This window comes from Clavelina lepadiformis, chromosome 5 (genome assembly GCF_947623445.1).
Source record: "Clavelina lepadiformis chromosome 5, kaClaLepa1.1, whole genome shotgun sequence".
NCBI lineage: Eukaryota > Metazoa > Chordata > Ascidiacea > Aplousobranchia > Clavelinidae > Clavelina > Clavelina lepadiformis.
The window spans coordinates 4,967,449-4,981,946 of NC_135244.1; the positions used below are offsets into that span (position 1 = coordinate 4,967,449).

The 14,498-nt window shown below is 39.6% G+C and overlaps 1 protein-coding gene across 1 annotated transcript in view; it reads right to left on the bottom strand.

Annotated features, from left to right (window-relative positions):
- Positions 1-14,498, bottom strand: part of LOC143459746 (uncharacterized) — a 96,713-nt gene that overhangs the window by 38,957 nt on the left and 43,258 nt on the right. The window contains exons 56-95 of the mRNA XM_076957008.1: positions 14,394-14,459; positions 14,140-14,319; positions 13,770-13,942; positions 13,578-13,692; positions 13,299-13,387; positions 12,976-13,192; positions 12,619-12,767; positions 12,402-12,540; positions 12,007-12,291; positions 11,476-11,772; positions 11,111-11,392; positions 10,683-10,776; positions 10,342-10,511; positions 9,991-10,260; positions 9,663-9,759; positions 9,214-9,544; positions 9,008-9,143; positions 8,769-8,905; positions 8,159-8,303; positions 7,720-8,001; positions 7,146-7,430; positions 6,749-6,941; positions 6,301-6,401; positions 6,009-6,154; positions 5,673-5,808; positions 5,253-5,425; positions 5,059-5,167; positions 4,768-4,946; positions 4,407-4,518; positions 3,847-4,167; positions 3,548-3,675; positions 3,201-3,369; positions 2,935-3,049; positions 2,696-2,850; positions 2,318-2,411; positions 1,928-2,109; positions 1,472-1,565; positions 1,163-1,341; positions 702-863; positions 193-315 (exon numbers count right to left, since the gene is read on the bottom strand). Of these exons, the coding sequence (XP_076813123.1) occupies positions 193-315; positions 702-863; positions 1,163-1,341; positions 1,472-1,565; positions 1,928-2,109; positions 2,318-2,411; positions 2,696-2,850; positions 2,935-3,049; positions 3,201-3,369; positions 3,548-3,675; positions 3,847-4,167; positions 4,407-4,518; positions 4,768-4,946; positions 5,059-5,167; positions 5,253-5,425; positions 5,673-5,808; positions 6,009-6,154; positions 6,301-6,401; positions 6,749-6,941; positions 7,146-7,430; positions 7,720-8,001; positions 8,159-8,303; positions 8,769-8,905; positions 9,008-9,143; positions 9,214-9,544; positions 9,663-9,759; positions 9,991-10,260; positions 10,342-10,511; positions 10,683-10,776; positions 11,111-11,392; positions 11,476-11,772; positions 12,007-12,291; positions 12,402-12,540; positions 12,619-12,767; positions 12,976-13,192; positions 13,299-13,387; positions 13,578-13,692; positions 13,770-13,942; positions 14,140-14,319; positions 14,394-14,459 (6,810 nt within the window). The remainder of the gene's footprint in view (positions 1-192; positions 316-701; positions 864-1,162; positions 1,342-1,471; positions 1,566-1,927; positions 2,110-2,317; positions 2,412-2,695; positions 2,851-2,934; positions 3,050-3,200; positions 3,370-3,547; positions 3,676-3,846; positions 4,168-4,406; positions 4,519-4,767; positions 4,947-5,058; positions 5,168-5,252; positions 5,426-5,672; positions 5,809-6,008; positions 6,155-6,300; positions 6,402-6,748; positions 6,942-7,145; positions 7,431-7,719; positions 8,002-8,158; positions 8,304-8,768; positions 8,906-9,007; positions 9,144-9,213; positions 9,545-9,662; positions 9,760-9,990; positions 10,261-10,341; positions 10,512-10,682; positions 10,777-11,110; positions 11,393-11,475; positions 11,773-12,006; positions 12,292-12,401; positions 12,541-12,618; positions 12,768-12,975; positions 13,193-13,298; positions 13,388-13,577; positions 13,693-13,769; positions 13,943-14,139; positions 14,320-14,393; positions 14,460-14,498) is intronic.

Here is a 14,498-nt window from a genome sequence, read left to right on the forward strand (position 1 = left end):
TGAAAAAAGTATTTAAGCCTAAAACCTACAATAACATAGCATATTGTTTTCTTGTACATCTTAACATACATTTAAGAATTTCAGGAAATGGATGACACTAAATACTACAACAAAACATGAAATTCAAACAGTAGCCTGAACCTTTAGCTTAAAGGTATAACTTAAGTAATATGTCCTCCTGGTAAAACTCACATAAATCAACTGAAATCAGTGGTGAGGTGTTTCTCTTGTTCCGACTTGCTGAGATAATCTGAGCCACATAATTTCCGTTGGGTTCTAATCCCCGTTTCAATGTAACTTTGATGTCGGCCTTATCTGCATAAGGCATGTACCCGTCAAAGTATATACTTAAATAAATCCTAACTTTTGCAATCGACCATGAATATCAGCGTATACAGTTCTTTCTTGTTTTTTGGCGAGCTTTTAATATTTCGGAATATACTCACCTCTGTAGTTCACGCTACCTTTTGCACAGGAGCAAAATAAGTTAATTGTTATCGTTATAATTACCAAGACGTTCATTCTATCTTGTCTGCAAATTAAGTTCTGCATAAGTTGTTGGTGAACGCTTCGACTGGACCATTTTAAAAATAGTAGTACTTTGTCAATTACATGACGGCATGATTACAATTTGCCTGCGGCAATTTGTCTGACTCATGCCCGTGAAAACATTACTTCGTAACCGCATTTCATTCAATTACCGAATGGCGGGTAAACGGTGACCGTGTCCAATACAATTTCGGGTTGGACATTTGTCGCGATTGTGACGTTGTAATAGTCCACGTATCCAACCGCTGGATTGAACGTAACGTCCGTTGACGTTACTCCGGGTTCCACTGTGGCGTCCACTGCCGCATTTGGAACTAAAAAGAATATAACAGATAGTTAAGGATTGCAAGTCATCGGCTTTGAAATTGTCATCATTGTTTATTTATGTCTGTCTCCGTACAGAGATGAGACACGAGAGTCGAGTGAAAAAATGGGGCGTTATTTAATTTGTTGACCAAGTCTGAATTGCTAGCACATCAAACGACAACTAAACACAACAGACATTGCGATGACGTATCACAGTAAAACGTCTACACAAAGTGATGAGAACATACCAGACATATTGGTAAAACATTCACTACGCATGGCACAAATCATCCATAATTTGTCTTACTCAAAGTGTCGATAAGTTGCTCAGAGGGACCTTCCACGTTGTTCACGATGTAACGAACGGTGATCTGGTAAGTGTGACCTGGTTTCAACCCGTGCTCTGCCGAGCTGAAGAACGCAGTCGGCCCAGGGAGCTCCACTCTCGGCAAAACCTCAAATGAATTCAACGACTGCAACTGAAATCTAACGTAGAACGTTGTGTAAGCTACAAATCTAACAACAAAAATTTTCTGAACCACCTCAGTACAACTGATGAGCCGACCAAGGAGGCTCTCTCAGTGACTTAAGTCCCGACTGGCATTAAGTACTGTACCTCACTATGTCCACAGGCTCCTCAGGTACAGAAAGCGTCACTGTGATGCTTGAATTTGTAGTTGAAACCTCACCAATCGGCGCGGGGATTGCACCTATTGAAAGATGCTTAATTAAAATTTACTATTTTACAGTTAATAGTTTGTGCGTGATTATCACAATCACGACATCCTTTGCCAAGGGAAACATTAAATTGAAAGTATTTCATGCACAGAGCGGTATATTTCACCCAGAGGGTATCTTCAGTCGCTTATCAATAATATATCCGATATATTTCAAACTGAAGATCTCTCACGATATCGTTGCTTAATGTAAACCAGAAGTATCTACTGATCGACTCGTAAAAATAAATGAGGTTAAAAATTAATACTAGTTTGTAAAAAAGTGAACGCACATAATTAGGTTACTATAATTTTCATGATCGACAGGCTTTATGTTTCTGTGAATTCCTACTTACTTGTAGTTGCGAAGATTGTAAATTCAGGCCCCATAACTCCATTACTGTATGGAGTTATGGAGATAGAATACTCGGTGGATGGGGCTATGTCGCGGGTGAACTGGACATCATAAGACGGTTGGCCTGTTTCCAATATTGTTGCAAAATCAAAGATGGATCCGCTATCTGTGAGGAGGTTAACTCTATCGGGAAAAGGAATCAGTAAAAATTGAAAAATGGAAATAATTGTGCAAACCATTTTTGGTTATCAGCTACCGATTAAGAAAAATACAACTAAATTCTGCGCAACTATCAATGATAAACTCACTTTTGGAATCTGCAAATTTCTTGGAGCTTAGCCTAACTTAATTAAATAAACGTTAATTTTGACTGGTAGTAGATTGTCTGCACCTGTAGTAGTCTGCAAATCCTTCTCCTTTAGCAAAAGTGCATTGTACTTTCCTGGTTGTGACATCCTCGCTTAGTACTGACACCACTGCTGGACCTGCGCAAAAAATAAAACCCATTTGATACTTTTATAACGCAATTACTTCAGTTGGCCTTTTTGTAATTTCACAATATAATGCATGCCTAAAACTGCTGTTAAATATACCACTAGTCCACAAAACATAATTACGTACGAAAAAACAGAATTGTTTTGACTGGTTTGGTGGATTATAAGACCATATTTGTGGCAGATCTGCACTCATCGTTATTGTATGTGTACGTGCATAGTGTACCGATATATTAAAATGTATATTAGAGTTAAAGATACTATTCAAGGCTTACGTATATCGACGTATTGCGGTTCACTTTGTTGTCCGAAAATCGTGTTGATTTCTGTGCGTACAGTTACTTGGTAAGAGGCTCCTGGTGTTAGACCGGTGAAGACTGCGTCAAGTGAGCGTCCATCGTTCGGTATGTCAACTCTGACGACGTTCAGGCTGCGACAAGTATGAAAAATCAAAAGTTAATAACAGCTTGAAAGAAAAGTTTTGTGACTTTATCAATATTTCTAGTATAGCAACCGTGATAACTCGACGATAAAGTTGTCAACCGCCGAGAGGTTGTCGTCTTTCAGTGTAATCGTTGCAGTTGTGCGGTGTACGTTGATAGCCTCGATCTCAGCTAAGGGAGGTTCCGCTGAAAAACAAAGAAATGCAATGGAGTGGCAACTAATAGTGGCTTGGCAGTGCGCCATTCCAGCGGAATAAAATATTGCGATAGCTTGATTCTAGATTCTAGAAACAAAGCGATTGATAATTCTGGAATTGAATCAAGACTAATGACTTACGTATTTCAGCGCTGATGGAAGCTTCTTTCGACCTACGGCCAGCCTCTGAAATCGATGTGATGTAAAAAGTATAAGTGTGCGAGGGTAGAAGATTATTGTTGCTCGCAACTATGAGACTTTCGTGAGTTTCGAAGAAGTCGGTAGCCGTTCTGTTGTAAGTGCCCAGTAGCTGCAGTAAACATGCATGAGTTTATCTCCCAGAAATGTGATCAGAACAGAACTTGTTGTTTTTGAAACAAACTAAACATCTGTATTTTTTAAAGATGTCATACACTTCATGTCTACACTCTACAACAGACCATTCATGTCTACACTTTCTAACTAAATCAAATTAATGGTAAACTTACGACTGATGTGTCGTTCGCTTGCACAAGCTTGACTTCATAATAAGCCACTCTACCAGAAGCTTCTGTGAAGTCAAGTGTCGCGTTGTCTGCTCCGATGAACACGTTGCCATACATGACTGGAGCTGGAGCTGAAATTTGCAAAAAATTTATTTATTAAAAATTTATTTCATTTAGCACAAAAAAAACATTAAAAATAAATCTGTTATGATCTGAGCTTTATCTCAAAGAATTAGCTTTGAAATTTGAGGTGTAATTTTACTGAGGAAAAATTGAAAAATGATGAAAGACACTGGACATACGAAGATGAGCGATTCCAAGTGTTTCCCTCCTGCTCTCTGCTTCGCGTCCTCTCGCGATCCCGGATGTCAAGATGTTGCGTGCAAGTGCGTTGACGAGGTAACTCTCTCCCGGAGTGAGATCGGCGAAAGTATGCTTGAAGATTGTGAAGGTCACGTTGCGTTCGAAAATGTACTCGCCCACTATGGTAACAGGTCGCCTGGTGGTGGCGATTTCGAACGCAACACTGCTATGTTCATCTATAAAGTCCGCCTCCAGAATTACTTGCACGTCCGTTGGTCCGACTACTGTGACGTTTCCGTTGCCGATTGGAGGTAGAGGTTCTATCAACAAAGGGCTTATTACAGATATTTTGTTCGAAAAACAGCTTTCAATGACGTGATCGTAAGAAGAAAAAAAGATAGCAAAAATGTTCAATAAGCAAAAAATGGTACAAATTTTTTAGTTGCTAGTGATGTTTTCTACTTGGGCGATAAAATAACAAAACAACATCGTTTGATCATACTGGGTCATATCATATCATACTTCTGGATCATATCATACTTGATCATGGGGATCTTACTTGTTTCGGCAAAGGACACCGTAGGCGCGCTTTCTTTATCATATGATTTTGTAAGGATGACGATTTTGTAAGACGTGTTGGCGAAAACCGATCCTTTGAATTCCCACTCAAACTGTTGAAGTTTAAGAAAAGTATAAAAGACTAATGACTCAGTGCTGGTAATGTTAACCCTAGGCTACTGTCAAAATAAAAACGCTATTGGTAAAGAATTACTTTCAGCCACCACAAAGATAACAACAAAGCACTTTTAGCTCAACAATAATAAAGTTACGGCAACTTTATCCGATAACCAGCCATAATCTCGTACACGAAAATTGTTGCAAAAATAGAATGAAACCTAAAGACAGTATACTTCACTTACTGTTCCATTTTCATTTACGTCATCGATCTGAATCACTGCTTCGTCCTTGACGTAATAAGGGTCATAAACCGGGACAATATACACACGGAAGGAATCGTAGATTCCAGTCGGTGGCAGAAAACTCACAGATAAATCCTCGAATGTGGTGTTAGAAGTCGCGTTGAAAACGCGGTTGGGACCTTTGAAAATACAAAGGCGTTCAACCTTTTTGGATGCAGTCTTTGAGAACAATTTGAGAGCGCACAAGCAGCGCTTTTATCTTGAAGTGCAAAAGTGCTGTCAAGTACTTACGCAATACTGCGTAATCTAGCTTTCTAGATGGGACCGCCTCCCCCCCTTCCACGAGAAAGTAGCGAACTGTGTAGTTTTGTCCGGGTGTGAGGCCAGATACAAATTCCACCTGATATTTTCGATCAAAAATAATGAAAAGGAAAATATCCAATCCCAAATAACTCACTAGTGACGGAATGAACAGAACAGCTTACCTCCATAGGATCATCTGATGTGTTTATCCTCTTTACGTCCATAGACATTGAGTCGTTCGCTCTTATCAGCTGAATCCGGTATCCCTCGTATTTGGGGTCAGGTTTATCCATTCGAACAATGATTGTGTTTTCTGGAGTTACTATCACTTCGCCAGGCCCACGCTTTCGTTTTTCTTTAAATCATTGTTGTTATAATTTAGGAAAATGACGTTACGGTTTTAGGTTTTAATAACTTTCGATACAAGTATAAAGTTCAACATGGCCTAAAATATATTAATAAAGTTCTTACACCCGCCCGTAATTTCTCTGACTTAGAACGTTTATGCAAACATGTAAGAATATTCCACCATTCTTAAGAACAGCTTTCGGTATCAGAAAAATAAGAGCTGTTATTTAATGGGTAATGTTACGTTTACTTACTGGTCGTGGCTTGGAATGTTGTAGTTAGTCCTTGCACCTCATGACTGATCGGTACAACGTAGGCGGTATAGTTTGTGCTATGTTGCAACTCATCGAAGAAGACATCGAATGATGTGCTACCATCAACTGGTTCGACCTGACGATTGCAGTTATTGAAGTTTTGTGCAAAATCATTCAAGTAGTGTATCAAACTCTCTCAGAGCACCTTTCGCTAATATTGTTCTAGAGAACTATAAGTGTTCCCACAAACAGCAAACCCATGCTCAAACAATTTCCTTGGACGTTCTTTCTGATAACTTCGGCAAAGTTAAAAACCAAATTCATTCAGTTGCTCACCACATTTGATCTTGCAATAATCTCGCTGTCATTATCAGCAAGGAGGTAGACATAGTAGAAGTCAACCACGCCTGGTGATCGCTCGAATGTGTAAGTCAAGTTCGATTCGCCTTCTTCAGCGACACCAACCAGCACAGGAGCGGGTGCTAAGAGAAAACGTTATACCTTCGGTTAGGTCGGGTAAATTTTTGTTATTGTTGTGTTGTGGTCTTTTTATATTTAGGAGCGTTATATTTAAAAATTATAATCTAAGGTTGGTTACAGGATTTACAATTTTTTTTATTAAACTTACGGATTACAACAGTTTCGTAAGTTTTCAAATCACCCTCGACGCCCGAAACAACAGATGAAGCCCACACCGTGTATTCCTCTCCATAACTCAAGTCAGTGAAACTAGCAGGAAAAAACAAAAAAACTCACAAGCAAGATATTAACAACGCTCTTTGATGTGAGGCGATTCTGCTGAATATAGCGCACAATTTGATAAAGTAATATAAAAACCAATAAAACAACAAATCAAAACACAATCATCTACCGCGAAATGCACACAAGCAAACACGGTAACCCGGGTTCGACAGGTGGAACTAAATCACGTTTAAGTCGCGAAAAGATTTTCCTTATTTCGGGAATAAACACATGAATACCATACCAACTAAAATAACGTGACATATGTACGTTATAGAAAGCGCAGACGTTGTAATCGTTGCAAAAATGAGGAAAGTATTTCTCCGTAAACCTACATTGCCAAAGGAGGTCTATTCGTTCCCGGAACCTTTATATCCTTCTGCGGAAGATCTTCATCGATAGGACGCAGCACGACGTGATAGTGATCGATCATTTCAACTGCTTCAGGATCTTCAAAGAGGATGACTGTAATGTTGACGCTTTGCCCTTCGGGTTCTCCGATGATTAGGTCGGGAGAGGGTGGTTTGTCTGTGACGAAATAGAAGAGATTGTTAAATTTTCAAAGTTTAACAAAGAAAATTTTTCAATACTCAAGTTAAGAAAGTCAATAGTGAGCAGGAGTTACCACAATGAAACCAGTTAAGTTGATTCACAAACTTATGCGTATTGGCACCGATAACATTTAAGTCTAAGAATTTATAAAAAGCAACAGGCCGCACGCAGCCCACATACCAGTCCTCAGTTGGAAGCTTGTCGTTTGCCCAAACTTTGCCCCACTTGCAGCCACCGCTGTGCCGATGTATTCAGTGTCCGGAAGGAGATCTTTGAACTCCAAATGGAAGAAAGGGGCCAGCTCACACAGTGTGTTCCGGACGGTGAGTCTTCCAACTTCAACAGTGGGATCATCTTTCTTGAACAGAATTATGACGAAAGTATCCGACACTCCTGGAGGAGGAGAGAAGCTGAGATCGGCGGTTATTACTTCCGCATTTACCTCCGGCTCCACTTTACCCGGGTCTGGAAAGTTTAAGTATTTTGATATACTTTTTTAAATTGCTAAAATACAAAATAACATGCGAAAAAAGTTTGGTTTACATATTTTACCATTAACACGCTTGTACATTGAAAGTGCTGAAACTTTCAATACAGTTTCAATGTAAGCCGCAAACAAAAGTTAAACTTACTTATTCTAGTACTGAAGCCATCAAAATTAATAAAACATGGTTAAATTAGGCACATTACAAATCAACACAGAATTGCAAAAGTAACAAATGTTCGTTCCAAATCCAGAAACAAGACAACTTACAGAGTGTAACGTCACCAATGAGTCCTTTCACGCTCTTAAGGTCGTCAATTTTCGATATCGCTTGCACTCTATAAGTAGCACCAGAAGTCAACTTGTCAAACTCAATATACGGTTCATCGCTGTGCGGTATCTCCATTTCACGAACATAGTTGTCTGGACTATCGGCCAGTGCAAGGTACACTACGTAGCTGGTGACCGGTACGCGGGTGATAGGGTCAAGTTTCACCGTGACAAGATTGTCTCTCGTAACGTTTACGACACCAGTTGGCGGTAGTGGAACAACTGTTGAAAGTACGGTGAAATGTAATCTTTACATAAAATAACTGTGTAATAATTAGAAGCATATACACGACTTTTTATTCACGTATTCTAGTATACAAGCACAACAACGATGTTAGTGAAACTACTGCGTTTCTAACACCAGGAAATCAAAACATACTTGTAGAAGTTCCGAAAATTGCTGCGTCACTGTGCATTCCACGACGCTGGGTGACCACGTTAACAGTGTACTTCTGCATAGGTTCTAGCCCCTCAAAAAGGTGGCTGTAGCTTCGATGCCCGGGCGCTGAGGTTACAGTCTCTTGCTGAAAATAGACAAAACGGTAGAGTATCAGAATCTGCATTCTCCGCCTGAGGAAAGTCTTTGCACGACTTATAGTAGGCGATGACTCCTATCTGCTCGAACCTTGGTTACCGAGCTTGTCGTTAAGCAAGTTGATCACGAATGAGACCCACGTTTTTTTATTTGGATTATTATTTTTTGATATTGGTTTGCTAGAAATTGAAACTGTTGAAAATGGCTCATACGTATACGTATGTTCATACGTACATACGTTCATTCAAGCGTATTACAACGGTAAAGCAACTGGTAATTGAACCCTGGTCGCATCCTTACGAGTCGATATAACTTAATGATATCCCTTCGCTTGAAAATACGTTACAATTTAAGAACGATCGGTCAAGATATTTGTTTAAAATTTAACCCTTACGTGGCATTACGTAAGACGAATGCAATGCAACAGACACGATAAACAAATGGAGTAACTCACTGAAATAATGGCAAGCGGCTCTAATTTCTTAGTAATATACACCCAGTAAGAATCAGCGGAGCCTTCTGCTGGTGCAAAAGTAATGCGGATCGAGCTGACGTTAGAAATTGTTTCGCCATCGCTAACTGCTACAGGGCCTAAAGAAAAATGATGCAACATGTGTAAAAGACTTTTGATTGACAGTTGATTTTACTTGACAGGTTTTACATTAGGTTGGTTGCAAATATAATTACACTTACCGACTGTGTTTGGTCCAAAATATGCACGAGGACCCTCGATATCTCCAACATAGGCGACTACGTAACCGCTGAAAATTTCTCCCGGCGTTAGGTCGTTAAATACTCCTTCTATGGCGGTTTCCAACGACTCTTCAGGCTAAATGAGAAAAGTGTTACAACAAAGCAACAAGCAGGCTTTTAATGATATCATTATGACATCAACTCACCTCCACTTCTTCGATTCCAAAAATTTCACCGGTTTCATCATTAAAAAGATAAATTCGGTAGGGGACGCGGTATTCATTGTGGGGAAGCACCTGAACCTTCAGTTGTCGGTAGTTTAGAAGAGGTAGGACGAAGCGGGGTGCGGGGAGCTCGATCGTGTTAGCTGTTAGCTGGTAAGGCAGACTCAGCTTGCCGTAGCTGACTGAGTGGATGTGTATCTGGTAACTGGTTTCGGGGTTCAATTCGTAGAAAGTCCCAGAAAGTTGTGAGAGAGACGTATTGGCTGGTATTGTCGTATTTGCTATGGAAATGTTATCTTTCAATAACTTCAACCTTAAATACCAAAAAAAAACAATTGTTAGTAAGTTAAAAGTTAGTTAGGCTATTATTTTCTGAAAATTGTCCCGCATATGACAAAGTTTACAGTAATTGCTTTTGAATTTGGGCATACCTGTATTCGTCTACCCTGCCCACAGTTGGTTGTATAAAGTTGACAGTGATCGAACTTGGGCTCACTTGGGTTGTTGCTTGTATTACCATATTTGGAACTACAATGCATTTGCATGTGAAATATAGTTACTTAAATGTCATTATCATCTCCAGATTTACATCATGAAACTACTGATCAACTAAACTTTTAATTCAATTCGATTTTCAGTTAGTTACTTACCATTCAATAAAGTTTTAACATAAAAATACAATTAGCTGCTGTACTTTATGAATTGCTATCAGATACAGGGCAAATATAGTAATGACTGAATGACGAACGTTAAACTCACCAGTTGTTATGTAACCGATAAACTGGGAAGCGGAATACCAAGTGTCCACTTCAGAGGTAGCAACCACCACAAATCTCTCTCCTGGTGAAAGATCAGTGAAGAGATCTGTCCTGAAATTTGTGAAGCCATCGAGCACGCGTGTTTGTGATAGAATGGTGTCCCGGTCGTATGAAAAGTACAAGTAGAACCAGCGCTGTACTGGGAAATTTGGCTGTGCGTAGATTATGTCCGGGTCGTTGGTGAATGTTATGTTCGGTCGCGGTATTGTAACTGCGGTGAAAAGTATGCAGGTTAAGTTTAAGTTCACCGATAAAGAACAATTAACATTGACAACGTTGCTATGTTAAAGACCTGTCGAAAAAGAAATGTTTGTAGTTGGTCCCATCACTCCAAAGCTTTCACCAATCACGTATCCCTGGTAAAGCTCGCTTGGCTTAAGTCCTGTAAATGTATGGCTGAAGGAAGCCGAGATAGATTCGTTCACAACCACCACAAGATCGCTTATTCTTGTTAACAGTAAGCTACAAAGCAAAAGCGGCATGAATTACGTAGTTTCTATTTTTCTAACATGTACTGTATGTCATATGTAAAATAACAATATCTTTGTGAATTGCAATTGCACAGTGGTGTAAATGCTGTGTTGTGAGTGTAACTGTCACTGTAACTAAAATGCAGTTTTTACAAAGAATTACTTTAATTTCTGAACGTAACCGCTTGAAGGACTTGTGTCAATAGTGGCAGTAGTAAACGAAACAAATCTGATTGCTCCAACGACTCTGTCGGGAGCTGAAAAACAACGCTTGAAGTTAAAGCAAAAACTAACAAAGCATGGCAGCAGCAATAGTAGGTAATAATGGCAGCAATAGTAGTTAGTAATAAGTAGATAAGTAATAATAAGTAATAATAATAAGTAATAATAGTTAGTAATAATGTAATAATAGTAATAATGGCAGCAATAGTAGGTTAGTTTGTAGGAATAAGAAGACCACAGAAAACGAACAATCGTCATTATGACTAATGTTATAGCTACGGGAACTCTCCTACTCTTTAATTGATCTGGCATAGATTATAGTGTTGAACATTCTGTTTTTAAAACGTAGTTTCATGTATAGCCGCTTACGCATGACAAAGGTTCCGATTTCGTGAATATCATCTGGACGGTCATCTCGCACCATGAATGCCCGGGCAATATACTTATCGCCCAATTGTAAGTTACTGATTGTGACCGATTGGTCCTCTGATGACGACGGAAAGGTTGTCGACGAAACTACGACGTCAGGATCCGATGACGTAACCACAGAGATGTTATACGTAAAGGCGTAGTACGCAAAGCCATCAATATTGAAAGAAACATTTCCTTGGCCGTATTTGACGATGGTTGGCAAAACTGGGATGTCAGAATCTAAGGATAAGCAGGAAATATTTTTTTTGCAAACGCAACACCAGTAATGAGAAGTTTGATTGGAATTGCAACGTTTACCGCACCTGTCGTAAAGGTGAAACGACTTTCTTCGCTTTGCTTTCCCTGGCTTTTCGCGACTACGTAACCCATATAGCTGGTGTTTGGCATCAAGCCCCCGATCAATGCGGTGATGGCTTCTTTCAACGAGGGAAGATCTGGATCTGACGGGAAAGCGGTGACATTCACAATTGACCGGCTTGACTCATTTGCAAACGCCACACTTATGACGTAAGTATCGACGTAGCCCTTGGGAGAGTCGAAGATAATGTCGGCTTCGTGAGGCCTCCCCAGAACCTCGATATTGGCCACAGGATCTGGAGCTGTACAATTAATATTTTAGCAACTGATTACTAACTTATGATAATTGGTTGATAGATGAGAGAAAAATATTCGAGCAACAAACGTTGATGAAACGCTTCCTGCCCGTTAAGAATTTTTTTGTAGGAAGCTCTCCCTTATCCTCCCCTTATCTTATCCTACAGTACTCAAGTATCTACTCAAAACGTATACACTGTTATGCAAGCAATATAGAAGAACAAATAAATGTAACTTACGCAAGCTCACACTGCCAAGCTCAACGCTGGGTCCTTCCACGTCATTGATGATGGAAGCTGCCGTAGCCTCATAGAGCTCACCCGGTTGAAGATCTTCGAAAACGATGTCCGGAAGTGGAAGCGAACTGTCAATGATGATCTCCTTCGTCTCATCTGGAGAACTAAACGGATGCAGCCTTACGACGTACTGCCAGGGCAGCAATGGAGCAGGATCGATGGTTGCAATGATGCTGTTGTTTGGTCCAGTTATCATATTTCCAGTTGGCAGAGGAGGTTCTGGGAGTGCTGAAAAATTTCAGTACGGTGATAATTTCTACGTATTTATCACTATTTATATAACGTGGTTCGATAAATAATAAATGAGTTAAAACGCCAATGACAGAAGATTTGCTTACGTGTGGTTGTCGTCACTTCATACGGTTCACTGTCGGCTTCATCGACATGACTTATCGCCGTCACTCTGTACTCAACTCCGGGTTTTAAAATAAAGCCGAAAATAATAGTGGCATTGGGATCAGCGTCATTGGGTTCAATCTGTAAAGAAAAGATAAATTATTTGCGGGGGTGGATGGCAGGTGTGGAGCTGTAACGTTAAGTTCAAACGTTTTTTACCTTTAATTCTTGCAAGATTTTGCCTTCGTTATCGTTCGGAGCGATCTTAACACTATGGAATATAACGGTGTTGTTCGTCGGTGTTAACAGCACTGTTAACTGTGTGGGTGTAACCTCCACGATATCGATAACCGGTGTCAGTAAGGACTCTGAGCAAAAAAGTACGTTACGTTATGGATGTAATTTTTTTCATAATCCAGTTACCTACGGCATGCAATACCACTAAATTTGCAACTTGCAAATTAACACTACTGTAGCCGTAACTATTTCTAAGGTATTCTGAAAACATGTTAAGCGAATACTAGTTCACTTGGGCATTAAAACGTTGTAAATCAGTCAGGTTACTAACTTATTAACCTGTGGTTTCATAATGCTCAAAGTGACCGGACACAAAGCCGTTTACGAAAGCGTATATCCGAATCGTGTAATTGATATCCGGTTTGAGTTTGTCAATCGCGACAAAAGTGTCGTTAAATACTTGATACTTTCCAACCAAGACGAGATTAGGGTCGTGTGTGCCTTCTGCCCCTCGCTTTCTCCTGTTGGGAGGGGCGTAGACCTCTATTATGTAGCCCTGGATACAAAATTCACTCGTAATAGTTGTCGGTGCAAATATATATATATATAATATATAGTGTTGAAGTGGTTACTTAGAAAAACCGAATTTCTTTTAAACTTACTTGTGCAAAAGGAACCGGGTTCCACCTGATTTGAAAACTCGTAGGTGTAACTTTGGTCGATGATGCGTTTCTGGGCTTTCCAAAATCCTCTGCAAAATTGAGCAGAATAATTTTACATACATTTTAAGAGAAAAATTTAAAAAAAATCAAGTAACACTGTTACATTATAAATAATCAAATTAGCACATTATTACGTTTTCTTTTTGTTGCTAACACTGTATAAAAAGTTGTTTAATATTTTTCATCATTGAAAACTTGCAACGTCACAAAAAAACATACTTGTATCGACGTAAGCATATTTGGGCGCAAGTTCTTCGTCAACGACAACGGTTATTATTGTGAACCTGTACGGCGTCTGAGGGGTCAGATTCCCAATAAATGAAGCATTGTAAACCTGTTGAAAAGCAACAATGCGAAAGATCTCTTCAACAACTGAGGGATTTTAAAAGGTTAAAGACCGCCTCAACTTACCACATCGGCTCCCTGGTATTCCAGATAGACGGTATCTGTGATATTGGTCAGATTTGCGACAGGGGCTATTGCAACCATGTAGTTCTCAGTGTTGTTATCGGACGGTTTAAAAGTTACGTAGGCCGAAACTGGGTTGGACCAAACATCCAAAATGTTTACTCCGAGTTCATTCACTGAAAATGAATAAGGTATTTGACAGCACATCACGGCAGTAAAATGGAAATATGAAAGTAAATTTAAGGAGATCTGTTTTGAAAAAAAAGGCTTAAAAAGGTTTTGCAGTTAGTAATAGTTTCGGTACAGATACAGAGGTAAAAAGATACAGAAAGCAAAGGTATATTTTTCTTCCCGCACTATGTCCCATACGTACATGTTGTGAAGTTAACCTCAGGCGAAATCTCCAATATTACATCGCCATCCTTAATAGCATATACGACCACGTTATAAGTTGTCGATGGTTCGAGGTGTTGAAGCATTATCTCGGTCATCGACGTGTTTGCGCTCAAGTATCCGGTTTCACTTTTGTATTCAACATCGTAAGATTCAGCGCCTGTAGTAAAGTATGCTTTGCTGTTTCTTGTCGCTTGCATTCATATCATAAATTTTACAGGTTGTTTTACTCACCCTCCACTGCGTTCCACGTCACTATTGCGGTCACTGGTGTAACGTTGTTTACTTTTGCAACCAAACCTGGATTGAAAGAGAAATTTGAAACCTATTTTCTACGAT